The sequence below is a fragment of the Purpureocillium lilacinum genome (genome assembly GCF_023168085.1).
Source record: "Purpureocillium lilacinum CBS 284.36 DNA, scaffold_1, whole genome shotgun sequence".
NCBI classification, from domain to species: Eukaryota; Fungi; Ascomycota; class Sordariomycetes; order Hypocreales; family Ophiocordycipitaceae; genus Purpureocillium; species Purpureocillium lilacinum.
Window position 1 is genome coordinate 1,771,497 of NW_027072111.1, and position 15,728 is coordinate 1,787,224.

The following is a 15,728-nucleotide window of genomic DNA, read 5'->3' on the forward strand; positions in this document are numbered from 1 at the left end:
ATGATGCAACGAGCAAGCGTTTCCACATTCCTGCTCTGTGACGCCGCGCCACAAGCTGCTGTGTTGACATGTCCCTTTCACGGTGCGAGATCCTGGAACTGCCGGGTGCGGTGCTTGAACTAGGACATTTTAAGATGCGTTTGTTAATCCGCTATATAAAGGTGGCTCCGCCTAACTTGACCACGTATTGACCGACCAAGCAACCTTGTTTGGTATAGAAAATGTATGCGCCTCTGGCCGATGCGCCCCATGATGGTCGCCTTCGCCTTTTCAACGTGCCCTGTGATTCCCGCAGCGATTCCGTGCCTGTTCCACCGGTGCCACGCCTTCCTATGTACAGTTTTATGTGACAGTATTCGATAGAGATAATTAGTTATAAATTCCATTCGCCACCATTTTGAGCTTCGTCTTGATGTCATGAGTCGCTGTCTGGACCAGTGCTCCCATTTATAGGAGAAACCTTCACCTCCGGCTCGATCTTCTTCGCTGGACCGGCAGTCTCCGGCTCTTCGGGTATCGTGGCAAACTTGGTCAGGACCTTCTTGAGTGCCGGTCTGCGAATCGGCTTGGCAAGGAACTCGTCCATACCCGATTCCATGCACTCTTTTACGTTGCTCTCTTCGGAGAACGCCGTCAACGCGACAATGGGTGCCAGGTAGCCCATCTTGCGAATTAGACGTGTCGATTGCAGACCGTCGAGATTCGGCATTTGGATGTCCATGAAGATGACGTCAAAGTGCTGGTTCTTCTCCATGTTGGCCTTGACCAGCTCATATGCCTCTTGTCCATCCTTTGCGATGGTGACGTCGTAAACGTCCTCGAGCTTCAGCATCCTACTCACCACCTCGATGTTGGTAGAGTTGTCATCGGCCACCAGCACGCGCAGCTTGCCTTGGCCTGCCTTATTTGCCATGGCCTTGTCGATGGCGGCATGCTGGTCTTGTGTGCTAGGCGTCTTGGGGTTTGGGTTGGATGCGAAAAAAGGAGCGCTCAGCCCGATGAGTCGAGGCTGCTTGTCTTCGAGGACACTTGACTTGCCGTTCGTGGTTGTGGCTTTCTGTTCGGAGGTGCTGGTGACGCTACCAAGCGAATTGCGATGTGTGTCGCCAGCCGCGGCAGTGTTTGACCCGACGCTTGGTGGTCGCGACTTGGTACTGCTCGACGCTGTGCTCGGCACGCGGTCCTTGACGTACTTGAGCGGGATTTGCATGGTAAATGTCGAGCCGACACCAATCGTGCTCTTGACCGTGATGGATCCGCCCATCAGCTTTGCCAGCTGAGCGCAGATGCTCAGGCCCAGACCCGTGCCACCGAACTTCTTACTGAGACCCAGGTCTCCCTGTACAAACGGCTCAAACACCTTCTCAAGCATGTGCTCGGGAATGCCTCGGCCCGTGTCCTCGACTTCAAACTCAAACATGAATGGCTTTGCGTTTGGTGGCGGAGGGGTCGGCGAGCGCTCTCTGATATAGACATGCGGCGTGGCCGCCGGGTCCATGGGGTTGATGGACAATGCTGTTCCCCCTTTGAGCGGCGAAGCGGGTGCTGTCGTCGCCCTGGAGCTTGCCGAATGTGTCGATCCGGAGCCGCCACCACCACGGTGCCGGCTGCGTCCCACTCGCCCAGATCCCGTCTTTGAGAAGGACGATTTGCGGCTGTCTTCTCCGCTCCCTTGCGGCACTTCACCAAGACATCGCATCCGCAGCTCAACTTTGCCTCCTGCAGGTGTGAATTTTAAGCTGTTGCTGACCAAGTTGATGATGACCTGCAGGATTCTGTGCTGGTCGCCCCAGAGGTAAGCGTCTTTCAGCCGGCCCATGCCCAAGGGCCCCAGAGCAGGAAGCCTCTGATCCACGTCGGCCCGGTCGGGGCTTGTGCTAGACTCAGCCGACTCGGAGCCGAGAAAGGACGCTGTGAAGGCAACCTTGCTCTCGCGGACTTGTTTATCGAAAATAGATAACATCTGCGACCTAATCTCGCCTAGGCGGAATTCGCGCTCTTCGAGACTGACGTGTTGCCCAATCTGGTTTTTGGAAAAGCTAAGGAGATCTTCGAGAAGGTGCAGTAACAGGTCGCCTGCAAGCGGGTTAGGGTCAAGAGCCACTCGAGTAGTCTCTGGAACACGTGGCACATACCAGATCTATACAAAGTCTTGAGAGACTGCTTGATGCGGAGTATGTCATCTTCTTCCATGCAAACCGCGCACATGCCCATGATGCCGTTGAGCGGCGTTTTGAGTTCGTGAGATATGTTGGCGATGAAAAGGGTCTTGCTCTCATTGGCTGCCTCTGCCGCTCTTTTGCTGATTTCGAGCTCTTTCGTCCTTTCAGCAACCTTCTCGTCGAGAGAGGTATACTGTTTGACCAACTCGTCGGTCATCTCGTTGAAGGTTTGCGTGAGCTCTGTCAGCTCGTCGGTGACGAAATGCTTGCGGTCCTCGACCCGTCCGGGGATCTTGAATACACGTCGATGAGAATCAACCTCGGCTTGCGTCATGGCTCGTTTCCTCTTCTTGAGTTTTCGCCGGATCGTGGCAAAAACACCCTTCCTGGAGCCCTGAGAGGTGCCCCCAGAGCTCGGGTCCTCGTCAAAATCGTCATATTCATCTTCGTAGCCGGGCGGGTTGATTGAGTTTTCAGTCGCAGCCTTGAGCCGGCGAATAGGCATGACACTCCAATGGGCCGTAGGAACAATGAAGATGATGATCAAGCCGGCGGTGCCAAAGACGCAGCCTAGAAGAATCTTTCGCAGGGTGCTGATTGGTACATAGGCCTCGGCCTCGGCCTTCTCCACGACGACAGCCCAGTCAACCAGGGTGGACTGTGGCCTGGCGACACCGACTGCGACGCGGACGTCCTGTTCGTTGGTGGTGGATAGGAAAGCAGTGGCATTGTTGGGGCCGGATATGTTTTTGTAGTACGCATCGAAGACGGCAGGATAGCTGGAAAGGCTAAAGTCGGCATCATATTGGCCGTCCACGTAGTCTCGATTGGCATGCCGCTGAACCTCTCCGGGCATGTGAATCGGAGGTAGGACATAACGGGCGGGCGATCGAGCAAAGTCGCCCTTGGGTGGTGAGTAGGTACGATTCGTAGGAGAGAGCGGGCTGATGAAATGATTCGAAGGGTTGGCTGGACCGACGAAGAGGACTATGCCGCTCGACCCGAGGCCCTCACGGGACGTCTGGACTTCGATAAGCGATTCGGCGGAGGCGACCAAGGTCATATAGCCTAGGATGAAGTTGGTGGTGTTCAGAGACCGGACGGGCACAGTGAGCGACATCAAGGCGTAGGTTTCGTTGAGGACCAGTGGGCCAAGAAGCAGCCCGCCCTTGTCGCTGATCCGAACGCCAGGAAAGGCGTTGGCGCCGAAGGCTGGCGTGGAGGGATCATAGGGATTAGGGTAGCCGAGCGCTTCGTAGGTGATGTTGGGATAGAGCGACGGCGGATAGCCATATGGGGTGTCGCTGAGCTTGGCTCTGGTGCCGTTGGGCGTGGTGTAAGGAAGGTCGATGTCGCCAGTCTGCGCCCCGGTAACGTTGAGGAGGCCGAAGCGGCTGCCCGTCACGTTCCTCGAATACAATCGCGCCTGGAGCAAATTGGTGACGCGACTGGTGCTCATGGCACTGTGAAGATCGACCCGAGCATTGGCAAAGGGATTGGTGGCGTTGCCGTTGTAGAAATCGACAAAGGCCTGCTGGAGCAGAACTCGGGTTGCGACGGTCTGGCATAGCGTCTGTATCAGATCGATCTCGGAGGCGATGCGCGAGGCCTTGAGCGACGCCGTGAGAGACAGGCCATTAGACTCGACGTCGACGACGAAGTTGTGGACGTAAATCCATGTCGGAATGGAGACGATGGCGAGGGCGACGAGGACGGCCAAGACGACGAGCGCGGCGAGCTGCTCGCGGATGGCGACTCGCAGCTTCATCGCAGGTCAGACCGGGCGACCGAGCGGCGCGCTGCAGGCATTATTGGCCGGCCGAAAGCAAGGACGAATCGCTTCTACTGTCGTTGGCGCGACATTCTCGGGCGTCGTACAGCCGAGGCGAGGCGAGGCGTGGTCACGACGACGGGACGGAGCCGGCGGCGGCCTGGCTGGCTGGTGTTGAACCGTCACGGCGACGAAACGTCGCGACACCGGACGATTGGCAGGGCCGGCGTCGTCAGTCCGGGCGCGGCGCGGCGATGGATTGAAGCACGGCGTGCTGCAGCCGTACGCTGGCGTCGGTCGGTCGTCGGCGAGGAGGAGGGTGGAGGAAGTGAGAAGAGAAGCGCGAGACGGTTCGAAGTGCGCAGCTGCTAGCGATCGACACGACCTACCTTAAGGCGCTGTCGCAGCGGGCGCCGCTGTCAGACCTAGCCAAACGGCCGCTTGTAAGTTACGGGAGAAGCGGGAATGGCTCCTGGGGGCGGTCTTCACGTGGGGGCACACTGGAGATTCCAGCGGATGTGGGTACTGTGGCCCAGCGGTGGCCCAGCGCCTGTGCCTGAGCTGGCGGCCGTTGGAGGGACTCGTGGGGCTCAGCTGCCAGCCGCTGGGGCGCCGGAGCACCACTCCAGGGCAGGCTTGCCTGGCACAGGGCTCGCCTGTCGCCGAGGTGGGAGGGGCGGACTGTTCGTCCCGAAGCACCCTTGCCCCGATGGGGTCTGGGGCCGACAGGCGAGAGCGGTCCAGGCCCTGGAGCCAATCTCGCCATCCAATACTCGCACAACTCGGCCCAAGCCACGCCCGTGTCTCATCGACGATCTTCGTCGCCCATGCCCCAGCCCTGCATCAGCGAGAGCCAGACAGACAGCCCGACAGACACCATCTCGTACGATGCGGCGACATCTCATGGATCTCTCGACTCCGTACAGGGAACGACGGCCCCCTTTGCCGCCCGCAACCGTTCAAATCAACCGAAGTGGGAGGTGGCGCCATCAGAGACGAATTGCTTCAATGGCATCGGTGCCTATCCAGACCCGCGAGCTCATCACGAATTACCTCGCAGACACCAAGCACATACATACGTCAAAAGTACCCCGTACATATTCGCTTCAATACACATAGCGGAAGTTGGGGTTCTCCCGGTCCGTCAGGTCCTCAAACGCGTGCAGCATCTGCTCGTCGCGCGCCTCCCGCACGCCCGCCTCGGCCATCCTATCCCGCAACTTGTTCTGCCGCACGAGGTACCACCGCAGCGCGACAATGACCACGACGAGGAGGCTGTAGCAACCCAGGTGCGTCGCAAAGGCGATAAAGTATCGCGGCTTGTCCCGGTCGAGGAAGACTTGGGGCCCTGCGCCGTCCGCATCGTTAGCACGCGCCCACATACTGCATGCATCACGCAAGCACATGTCTGTCACCTACCGATTGCGTTGCCCGTCGCCCAGACGATAAAGTTGACGGCGACTGCGACGCTCTTCTTCGTCTGTCCGGCGACGTTGCGCGACACCATGGACAGTGCGAGCGTCTGCGCCGACCAAAACGACAGCGTGATGTAGTAGCATATCACGAGGCCGATCTTCTGGCTCTTTGTATCCAGCGGCACCGTCATGAGGCAGATTGTGCCGACAAAGGAGCTGACGATGCTACGTTAGCGCACCACCACCGAGGAGGACGAGACAGGGGATCAACATACGGCACCACGAAGCCAAGCATCACCAGGAGGTTCTGGTTCGTCTTCTTGACCAGCCACACCGACCCAAGCAGCACGATGATGATGTAGAAGCCCAGCACCATGGCCAGCAGCTGCGTCTGCAGCGTCGTGAAGCCGAAGCTCTTGATGATGATGCCCTGGAACGCCCCCAACCCAGACGTGGGCAGCGTCGTGCATAGCTGCACCAACGCATAGCCCCAGACCTGCGGGTCCGTCAGGCCCTCCCAGAACTGGTGCTTCTTCCACTCGCGATTCTGGATGCCCGTCTGGTTGTCACGGACACGCTCCACCATGAGGTGCTTGTCCTCTTCGGAGAAGCACTTGGCCCTCATCGGAGAGTCGGGCAGCCACCACCCCACGAAGAGGCCAAAGACCACGGAAATGACGCCGTACACGAGGAAGATCCACTGCCACGACTTGAGCGGCCCTGAGGTGATGAGGCTGAAGCAATATGCAAGGAGGCCGCCGACAATCTGCTGCGCCCCGTTCATCATGTACCTGAGAGCGCATTAGCACAGAGCCAAACCCAAGTCTCTTTGTGCACACCGGCGACTTACCAGTATGTTACTCTGGCCGCCTGCTCCTCTCGCCGGTACCACATGGACGACATGACGACAAATGCCGGCTGGCACACAGACTCAAACAGACCGAGCAGCGTGCGGACAGTCACGAGGTGTGCAAACGTCGTGCACGCTGCCGTGCAGGCGAGGACCGTACCCCAAGCAACGATGTTGAAGCTCAGATACTTGCCGATGGGCACTCGGGCGATGGTGAAGTTTTGCGGGTACTCGACAATGAGGATTGTGATGTAGATGCACGTCGTCAGCCAGTTGTACTACTCGCTGTTAGCACGGTCGAGCTGCCACTGGAGAGAGTCGCAGCATGCTGGGGAAGCGTACATCCTGACCCGTCAGGTTCGTGTCCTCTCGGATGCCCATGATGGACGCAAACGACATGGTGCCTTTGTCGATGGCTTGCAGGAAGTAGGTTGCGATCATGATGGCGAGCACCCGCTTGTCAATCTTGCGCCTCAACTCATCGTTCTTCTCGGGCGAGATCTCAATCCGTGACGACGCGACATACTTGGCGAGTTCTTTGTCGACGCGGTCGTAGTCGGTATGGTCCTTGGCATCGACATCGACAGAGAGCTGTCGCTCCCTCTCGATGGCGGAACCCTCGTCCTTGGCTTCGACGGCCATGCTGTTCTGGCTTCAGTTTGTCTTGGCTCCGCGTCGGTCGTCGCCACAGTTGATGGCAAGTCGATGAACACCTCTAAGCATAGAGTCATGAGCGGTGCTGCTGATCTTCGTCAACCAAGGACATATATGATCGTGACGAGTCTCGTCTTTGGGGGCCACGGCACTGCGAGCCCGGCCAACATTGACCCGAAGGCGAAGGGGATGGGTCTGCCCGACTTCTCGTGGTGTCACAAATCAGTGTCTCGCTCACCCCAGCCGTGGCCGGTTTGCCGCATTGACTGCTCCCGGCAATCGCCTGCGCTTCGCCAGAGGCCACACAACAGGCTGCGACCCCGGATCTCCGTTGGCCCTCGTCAATAGCGCCCCCGTCGTCGACACCACCTTTAACCGCGACGCGAGTCTGGGGTTGCGGGGTTTCTCCAGCGCTCGCCTGCCGGCTAAAAGGGCGCTTCGTGAGCCTCCGCAATCCCGCTTCACTGGTGGAGCAAGTCCCGCCCCAGCACACTGGGGTAAGGGTGCCATCAGTTGGGCCGCCGTCTTCTGTCCCGAATCCCAGGCCGTCGCCGGCTCGTGCCAGTTTGGCCCGAGAAAGAATGCGGGGAGATGGCTCTCCAACGGTCGGCCGATCATGGCCCGAAGGGGCGGCCAGCAAGGGAGCTGTTGGAGCTGTTGGGCGTCTTCCGGTCACGGAGTCACGAGAGCCTCAATAACTGGCTCGCGGCTCGTCCATCACTGCCAACATCACTCTTTCCCACCGAGCAAGCCTTTTCGAATCACGGTGAGCTTTTACCGCCAGCCAACATGCCCTCCACCGTCCACGGCATCGCCTCGAGCGAGCTCCACGACAAGATCAAGCTCCTCATCCACGCGCTCGTCAACATCCAAGACACGACTGGCGAGTTCCTCCTCACGCTACCCGACGGCCGCGTAATCGACACAAAAGGCTGGAACGACTGGGAATGGACGCACGGCATAGGGCTCTACGGAATATGGCAGTACTTTCAAGCCACCGGTGATACCCAGTACCTACGCATCATCGAGGACTGGTTCCGGGCGCGGTTCGACGCTGGCGGCACCTCCAAGAACATCAACACCATGGCTGTCTTCCTCACCCTCGCGTACGTCTACGAACACACTCGCGAACCAACATACCTCCCCTGGCTCGATTCCTGGGCCGAATGGGCCTACCACGACCTCGAACGCACGAAGTACGGCGGCATGCAGCACATCACGTACTTGGAGGAGAATGACCAGCAGCTCTGGGACGACACTCTCATGATGACCGTCCTGCCGCTCGCCAAGATTGGCCTCGTGCTCGGCCGTCCACACTACGTTGCCGAAGCGAAGCGGCAGTTCCTCCTGCACGTGCAATACCTCTTCGACTCGCGGACGGGACTCTTCTTCCACGGCTGGACCTTCAACGACGGCGGCCACAACTTTGCCAACGCGCGCTGGGCACGCGGCAACAGCTGGCTGACCATCGCCATCCCCGAGTTCATCGAGCTGCTCGACCTCGCGCCCGAGGACCCGCTCCGCGCGCACCTCGAGCATACCCTCGCCGCGCAGTGCGAGGCGCTCCAAAAGCTGCAGGCCCAGAGCGGGCTCTGGCGCACGCTGCTCGACGTGTCTGAGGAGGAGGGATCATACGTCGAGGCCAGTGCTACCGCGGGCTTCGCCTTTGGCATGCTCAAGGCGCAGCGGCGGCGGTACGTGGACAAGGGCTACGAGGAGACGGCGGTTCGCGCCGTGCGCGCCGTGCTGGACAACGTGAGCGACGAGGGTGAGCTGTTGAATACGTCGTTTGGCACGGCCATGGGACGGGACTTGGCGTTTTACAAGAAGATCCCCATCACGTCTATGCCGTACGGACAGGCCATGGCTATCATGGCGCTGGTCGAGATGCTGAGAGCGTACATATAGACCGGAGCACTGTCATAACAAATCAGTTTCCCAAAAAGTCATGATCTCATTGCCTCTTCCGTGTGGCCAGCCATTACACAATAATATGATCACATATACAAGGATGTTCGACTATCCCGCTTGGCCCGCATGGGCCTCAACTGCGACTGAGCATGCAGGGGACTGTCAGACCTTCCGAGCTCCGGGGTCGCCGCGTTGCCACCACTTGCCTGACACCTTGCGAATGGTGTTTGTCAGACAATGCACATCCCCAGAGTGTGCATGGGCCAAGAAGTAGTCGTCCACATATAGGACGTCGAAACCCCCCGCCGCGTATGCGGCCGTGACGCTCTCCGCCAAGATGTCCCGGCCGTTGATCACCGGGCACCATGGATTCGGGGCTAGATATGCTGTGTTGCTGAGCACCACGCCGTTGATTGCCGCTGGGTAGAAGGCCACAACCCCAGGCCAGTCATCTAGATACGACTCTCCGTCATCGCCTCTAGCGCTGAGCAGTCGGGGCTGGCCAAGTCTACCATCCGCCTTAGTGATGTCTCCGTCGCCCTCCCGTCCCATCCTCCAAGGCGACGCACATCGCGGGCGTCGACGCCCAGCTTGAGGCCCTTCCTGAGGTCCTCGCTCGTAAATATGTGATTAGGCGATGCGTATATCCAGCCTTGGCCCACGCGGTGGAAGATGCGCTCATTTTGCGCTACCGCCTCATCCGTGACTCGGATAGATCCGACGGCCTCGACGCTCAGGCCTTGGACTGGGAGCGTTCTGGGCGGCGCCAGGTACTTTGGGTTTCGCTGCTCATTCCCCGAGGCATCGTTGCAAGTATCCAGCATAGCGATCAGCGACTTGACGCCGCGTACCTTGGAAGAGCAACGACGGTTCGTATCTCCAATGTTGGCCAGGAAGATGGCGCCGGCTTGGTCTGTCCATGTGTCTCTTCCCTTCAGGTCGGCGTCTCCGGTGGTGTCGACGATTCCATCGCGGTTAGTATCACCAACGATTGTGACCTTGAGGGCGCACGAGATGCCCGATAGGACTGCATGACCCCGTTAGCCTCCGCAAAGGAGATGGCCTCATCCGTGATTTCGACAAGAGTTGTATGTGTTTGACGTACACAGGGTCGAAGTGAGCGTACTCTCATCGTTTCTAGAAAAGGAAAGAACGTGAAACTCGGACGGAGCAGGGCTGAGCACGGTATGGTCAATATGGGCTCCGAGAGGTACTTTACATTTGCGTGTTCATGACTTCGTTTGTCAATTGGATGACTCGCATCGCGGACGTTTGTCGGCATGCAGGCTCCAATCGCTATATAGCGGACGTTTTGGCCGACCACACATTCATTCATGGCTAGAGGTGTAGGCAGGTCACATTGAGGGACGGTCTACAGCAACCTCATTTGATGCTAACATGAATGTCGCGGTCATGCCAAGTGCGCTCCCCGCCTCGCATTGATTGCAGGCATGTTCAATTTGGGTGCCATTCATGCATGTGGTATTTAAGGGCCAGGCAATCTCATGTCCCCGAGATCCTTATCGGCCATGGGATCACGAGTGCTCTCGGCGTACGCTGAACCTACATCATGTGGTGTCCGCAACTTGACAGTTTCCAGCCATCGATGGCAGTGGCATCAAGGATACCCAGGTCATTGCAGGACATGAAGCTTCCGAGCCCTAACTATGATAGTGCCACTTGTATAAGGCGCATGATTTCGTCCTGTTGCGAGTTCTGGGCCTTGCCCTGTTGCGAATTGTCGACCACATTGTGTGTAGTTAAACTTGGGTGCAGCCTTGCAAGGGACCTGGCATCGTTGAAGTCTAATACCAGACGTCTTGTACGCGCAATGAAGCCAAACATATGAGTACCCCAGTCACCTCTCAATGTGCTGAGGGGCTTTTCTGCAATAAATCGCCAAGACTGTTGACGCGGTCTAAACGATATGGGTGAGTCGCGAATCCCTCTCCAGGTTTACCTCGGCAAGCCTCGCAAGTGCTGCCGCCCCGCGAGACACCTTTGGACGTGCATTTGTCACCGCAATCATCAGTGACTGAGGCCAGTACTGCAGACAGACATCTCCTGACTTTTTTGCTGGACAAACACCAGGATGTGGCACGATTTTGTGGTTCGCCCCCGGAGCCCCTCAGTACCTCTGACCTTCGACTCCATCGCTGTCCCTTGGCTCAGCCCCAGTATGCCGAGATCGCAACACGCTACCTGGTCACTACCCCACTCGCTTCAGCACCAAGTCAAGACCCCTCGCCGGCAACTTGACGAGTTTGGGATGTCCCAGGACCTGGAGAAGCGTCTCGACTTCCATCCGCCGCCGCCGCCTCTCACTCAATCATGACCGGCAACGACGGGGCCTCATCGCACGATGCCAAGCCCGCGACTACACAGCAGGCCAGCCCTACAGCGGACGGCCTCAAGATTGAGCTGATCACCGACATCAGGGACTTGGCCCGCGCCTTTGACTGCACTTGCGAGGCATTTGGCCGCCAGACAAAGGACGGCATATGGACGCACCTGAACCCTGGGTGGGAGACGCCCGAGGGGAGACAGAAAGCCGTGGACCTTTTGGAGAAGCGCTGGCGCAGCACGACGACCGATGCCCGCGGGCGAGCCAACACCGTGTTTCTCAAAGCGACCCTCCCCGATGAATCTCAGCAACACCAGTCGGAGTCAACGCGCGTGCTCGCCGGCTTCGCCATCTGGCTGCAGGCGTCGGCGGTCCCCGGCTACGGCGACGCGCCCGCCGAGGATCTGCGGCAGGTGATGGATCTGGAAGCTATGTACCCAGGCGACGAGCCTTCGCAACGATACGCCTGCCAGATCGACGCCTCTCTGCACCGCCAGCGGATCCAGGTGATCAAGCATAAGGCCGAGACCAACGCCTCGCCTCCTGCCATTATGGTGCTGGATATCTGCTGCGTGAACCCCAAGTTCCAAGGGAGAGGCGTCGGCAAGGCCCTCGCGAAGTGGGGGGTCGATGAGGCAAGGGCTAGGGGCGGCATCGAGGCCGTCACGGAGGCGTCTGTCATGGGGAGGCGGGTGTATGAGAAGCTGGGCTTTCGGCAGGAAGGACCGGAGATTGTGTATGATGTGGACGCAGAGTTCGCCGACCGTGGCCTGCCGTCCAACATTTTCATGCGAACGGGACTTTTGTCTTAGACGGGGATGAGTGACCAACGTATGGCGTTTCCGATCACGACAGAGACAAGATAGACTCGCTCTCTTATCAATCTGTCTATTGCTCTCCAAGTATCATCCTCAGTACGACTTGGGAAGCCCCAGCACCCGCTGCCCAATGTAATTGAGGATCATCTCACGGCTCACCGGCGCGATGCGCGGCACAAACACCTCCCTCAGATACCGCTCAACGTGGTACTCCTTCGCGTAGCCCATGCCGCCGTGCACCATGACGGCCCGCTCGCACGCGCGAAACGCCGCCTCGGCCGCCAGGTACTTGCCGGCGTTGGCATACTCGCCCGACGTGTGTCCCTGGTCGTACATGCGCGCCGCCTGCATCAACAACAGGCGCGCCGCCTCGAGGTTCATCCAGCTGTCTGCGAGGGGGTGCTGCACCGCCTGGTTCTGCCCGATGGGCCGTCCGAAGACGACACGCTCGCCGGCGTAGGTGGCTGCACGTCGCAGAGCGGCGAAGCCCAGCCCAAGAGCCTCCATGCCGATTAGTATCCGCTCGGCGTTCATGCCGTGCATAATCATTTTGAAGCCGTGGCCTTCCTCGCCGATGCGATCTGCGGCGGGGACCTTCCAGCCGTCAAAGAATAGCTGGTTCGTGTCGACAGCGGCGCGGCCCATCTTGTCAATCTCTGTGATCTCGACGGCGTCGCGATTGAGGTCCGTGTAGAACAGCGTGAGGCCCTCGGATGGCTTCTTGACTTGCTCCAGCGGGGTGGTGCGCACAAGGATGAGGATTTTGTGGGCATTCTGTGCTGTCGATATCCAGATCTTCTGGCCCGAAAGAATGTAGTCGTCTCCCTTGCGCCGGGCCAGCGACTGCAGCTTCAGCGTGTCGAGCCCCGTGTTCGGCTCCGTAACGGCGAAGCATGCCCTCTCCTTGCCGTCAATCATGGGCCGGAGAAACCGCCGCCGCTGCTCTTCGGTTCCAAACCTGACCACTGGCTCAAGCCCAAAGATGTTGATGTGCACAGCCGACGCGGCGGTCATACCTCCACCAGACTCGGCGATGGTCTGCATCATGACCGCCGCCTCGGCGATACCCAGCCCGGAGCCACCGTACGCCTCGGGCATGCAGATGCCGAGCCAGCCGTCGCGCGCGAGAGCGGCATGGAGTTCGAGAGGAAACGTTTTGGAGCGGTCTGTCTCGAGCCAGTACTCGTCGGGGAAGCGCTGGCATATCTTGGCGATGGCCTCACGGACGGTGCGCTGGGAGTCAGTCAGGTCTGGGTCCTGAGACTGGAGGAACTCTGTTGCTCTAGCAGTGGACTGTCGTCTCCGTGATTGTAGCTGTGAGTATACAGCTTGTCTGGGTACTTTATGGCGGCAAAAGGATGGGATTACGCCTTCCTGCTCGCGGTCAGATACATGTCCATATTTCGCTTCGTGATTGTTCGGCCGAGTTTACCAGTAAGAAGGCTCGCCGCCCCGTCCACAATATCTTCGAGCTCAACATGGCGCGAATTCCATGCCAGTCCGCCAAGGCATAACATTGGGAAGTTCAATTCGTCTCAGAACCGCGAAGCTCCCCAAAATCTCACCTGTTGGAGGCGAGCCTCGGCCCCCGCAGTTCCGATCGGAGGGTAGCTGTCAAGACGCCCCGACTCCCCGCATCTCACCGTCCAGGCGACGGGCAGAGTCCGACAGCGTGCATTAACCGAGCGATGTCGGTCTGCATTTGTTGTTACATTTTGCTACAGCTTTTCCTAAGTATAAGCAACCGTCAGCAATCCGGAGAAGCATTAAACCTTGTTCAACTGCAATTGCTTCACGCTGTGTGTCCTGATAATAGCCATGGCTCTTTGCCCCTCTCTTGAGCTCCGGCAATGTGCGTCGCGATTAAGACCGTTGCTGTCACGCAGACTACTGCCTCTCACTTTTACCGCACTACGATTCTCGCACTCCGGCGCCAAGGCAACGGGTCCATTGAGGGGGGTGAGGGTTCTGGATCTCTCGAGAGTGTTGGCTGTGAGTGTCGAACCAACCCACGAACCGATTGCCCTTTGCCAGCGAGGCGGACGTCTTACCGTCACAGGGTCCGTTTTGCACGCAGATACTAGCCGACTACGGTGCAGACGTCATCAAGATCGAGCAACGGTCAATTGGTGTAAGTCGCGCCCTCGAGCTGTGTTTCGGGGAGGCAAGCACAGACTAATTCGTGTTTGACAGGACGACACAAGGTCCTGGCGGACCGATGGCGAACAGAAGTTGTGGAAAGGAGCCAACAAGGAGCTTTCGGCATATTTTTCCACCATTAATCGCAACAAGCGCTCCGTCACGTTGGATCTGAAGAGCGAAAAGGGCCAACAGGTTTTGCTCGAGCTCGTCAAGCGAGCCGATGTTGTGTCAGTCGGCGTACCCCGTTGGACATCGGAGAGGCTCGAGTCTAATCGGATTCAGCATTGACAATTTCGTGCCGGGCAAGCTGGATGAGCTGAACATTGGCTACGAGCGCCTCCGGCAGGCCAATCCCACTGTCATTCATGCCAGCATATCAGGTACGCCTGTTACTTTCCCGGCATCAACTCACTCCACATGCTCACAGCCTGACAGGATATGGACAAACGGGTCCGTATGCTAAGCGCGCCGGCTACGACGTCATTGCCGCTGCAGAAGGCGGGCTCTTGCACATCACTGGCGAACCTTCGGGCCGGCCGATGAAGCCCGGCGTGGGTCTGACGGACATGTGCACCGGCCTCTACATGCACGGTGCCATCCTCGCCGCGCTGCGCTCCCGAGAGGTCACCGGCAAGGGCCAGCAGGTCGACACGTCCCTTTTCGAGACGCAAGTGTCGCTGCTCGCCAACGTGGCCATGTCGTGGCTCAACTGCGGACAAGAGGCGCGCCGCTGGGGCACGGGACATCCCAGCATCGTGCCGTACGACTGCTTTCGCACGGCCGACTCGTGGTTCGTCGTCGGGGCCGTCAACGATCGCCAGTTCCGGAAGCTCTGCGGATTGCTAGGTAGAGCTGATTTAGGTGAGGATGAGAGGTATCTGACGAACGATGCCAGGGTTCGCAACCGCCATGAGCTGAATCGACTGCTGGACGAACTTTTTGCGGAAAAGTCAACGAGCGAGTGGCTAGCCGCGTTTGAGGGAAGCGGCATGCCGTACGGACCCATCAACACCATGGAAAAGGTGTTTGAGCATCCACAGACCTTGGCGCGGGATATGGTGGAGACGGTCAGCGATGAGTCGACCGTCTCTGGAGAGGTTAAAGTCCTCGGTGAGCGACATCTCTCCCTGATTTGTGGTGCATGAGGCTAAAGGGAGTCCGCAGGCATCCCGGTCAAGTTCAGTCAGGACAAGCCGTCCGTTCGATCCCGGGCACCCCGACTCGGTGAGCACACGGATGATGTGCTGTGGGAAATTGGGTTTGACGCCGATGGTATTGCACAGCTGAGGCGTGAGCAGGTCGTATAGAATCAGAAAGCGGAGTTCATGTTGAATGAGAAATCGGCGAGGTCATAAGAAGCTTGCGACCTAAGTTTCTCGTCGCTATTGGGGCAGTTTAGAGACTGCGACAGTAGCTACCGGCTTATCGCCTGACGACGTTGAGACAGAACGGCTGCCTACGACCGCAATGGTCTAGAAAAAAAGCCAGGACATAGCAAGCCAAAAGACTGCCGTTGCCGAAGACTAGATGCACAGTCGATGGATATGTTTGGCAGAAGCAAGCGAGATCGAGGAGACGGCAGCTTCAATCTAGGGTAGGCGGGAACTATCGCCACAACTTCATGATTTGGCAGCAAGGGGCCAAACAAGAGTACCACTATG

At 58.5% G+C, this 15,728-nt stretch overlaps 7 protein-coding genes across 7 annotated transcripts; 3 read left to right on the top strand and 4 right to left on the bottom strand.

Annotated features, from left to right (window-relative positions):
• Nucleotides 1–415: 415 nt before the first annotated feature.
• PLICBS_000254 (histidine kinase) lies at nucleotides 416–3,930 on the bottom strand (the record flags this gene model as incomplete). The annotated part of the gene is made up of 2 exons (XM_018318762.2): nucleotides 416–2,076; nucleotides 2,136–3,930. The coding sequence occupies 2 exons, from the start codon at nucleotides 3,928–3,930 to the stop codon at nucleotides 416–418; spliced, it is 3,456 nt and encodes a 1,151-aa protein (XP_018184287.1).
• A 1,109-nt stretch (nucleotides 3,931–5,039) lies between these two features.
• On the bottom strand, nucleotides 5,040–6,840 carry PLICBS_000255 (uncharacterized protein; the record flags this gene model as incomplete). The annotated part of the gene is made up of 5 exons (XM_018318761.2): nucleotides 5,040–5,281; nucleotides 5,353–5,564; nucleotides 5,624–6,139; nucleotides 6,199–6,476; nucleotides 6,541–6,840. 5 exons carry the CDS (start codon nucleotides 6,838–6,840, stop codon nucleotides 5,040–5,042), a joined length of 1,548 nt encoding a protein of 515 aa, XP_018184286.2.
• Nucleotides 6,841–7,641: 801 nt separating this feature from the next.
• PLICBS_000256 (uncharacterized protein) lies at nucleotides 7,642–8,760 on the top strand (the record flags this gene model as incomplete). The annotated part of the gene is made up of 1 exon (XM_018318759.2): nucleotides 7,642–8,760. One exon carries the CDS (start codon nucleotides 7,642–7,644, stop codon nucleotides 8,758–8,760), a length of 1,119 nt encoding a protein of 372 aa, XP_018184284.1.
• A 455-nt stretch (nucleotides 8,761–9,215) lies between these two features.
• On the bottom strand, nucleotides 9,216–10,026 carry PLICBS_000257 (uncharacterized protein; the record flags this gene model as incomplete). The annotated part of the gene is made up of 3 exons (XM_065599566.1): nucleotides 9,216–9,790; nucleotides 9,869–9,939; nucleotides 9,983–10,026. 3 exons carry the CDS (start codon nucleotides 10,024–10,026, stop codon nucleotides 9,216–9,218), a joined length of 690 nt encoding a protein of 229 aa, XP_065455638.1.
• Nucleotides 10,027–11,094: 1,068 nt separating this feature from the next.
• PLICBS_000258 (uncharacterized protein) lies at nucleotides 11,095–11,919 on the top strand (the record flags this gene model as incomplete). Its single annotated transcript, XM_018318757.2, has 1 exon — nucleotides 11,095–11,919. One exon carries the CDS (start codon nucleotides 11,095–11,097, stop codon nucleotides 11,917–11,919), a length of 825 nt encoding a protein of 274 aa, XP_018184282.2.
• A 99-nt stretch (nucleotides 11,920–12,018) lies between these two features.
• Nucleotides 12,019–13,325, bottom strand: PLICBS_000259 (uncharacterized protein; the record flags this gene model as incomplete). The annotated part of the gene is made up of 2 exons (XM_018318756.2): nucleotides 12,019–13,207; nucleotides 13,294–13,325. The coding sequence occupies 2 exons, from the start codon at nucleotides 13,323–13,325 to the stop codon at nucleotides 12,019–12,021; spliced, it is 1,221 nt and encodes a 406-aa protein (XP_018184281.2).
• A 450-nt stretch (nucleotides 13,326–13,775) lies between these two features.
• Nucleotides 13,776–15,374, top strand: PLICBS_000260 (uncharacterized protein; the record flags this gene model as incomplete). Its single annotated transcript, XM_065599567.1, has 6 exons — nucleotides 13,776–13,917; nucleotides 14,010–14,056; nucleotides 14,119–14,294; nucleotides 14,350–14,447; nucleotides 14,503–15,177; nucleotides 15,232–15,374. The coding sequence occupies 6 exons, from the start codon at nucleotides 13,776–13,778 to the stop codon at nucleotides 15,372–15,374; spliced, it is 1,281 nt and encodes a 426-aa protein (XP_065455639.1).
• Nucleotides 15,375–15,728: the final 354 nt, after the last annotated feature.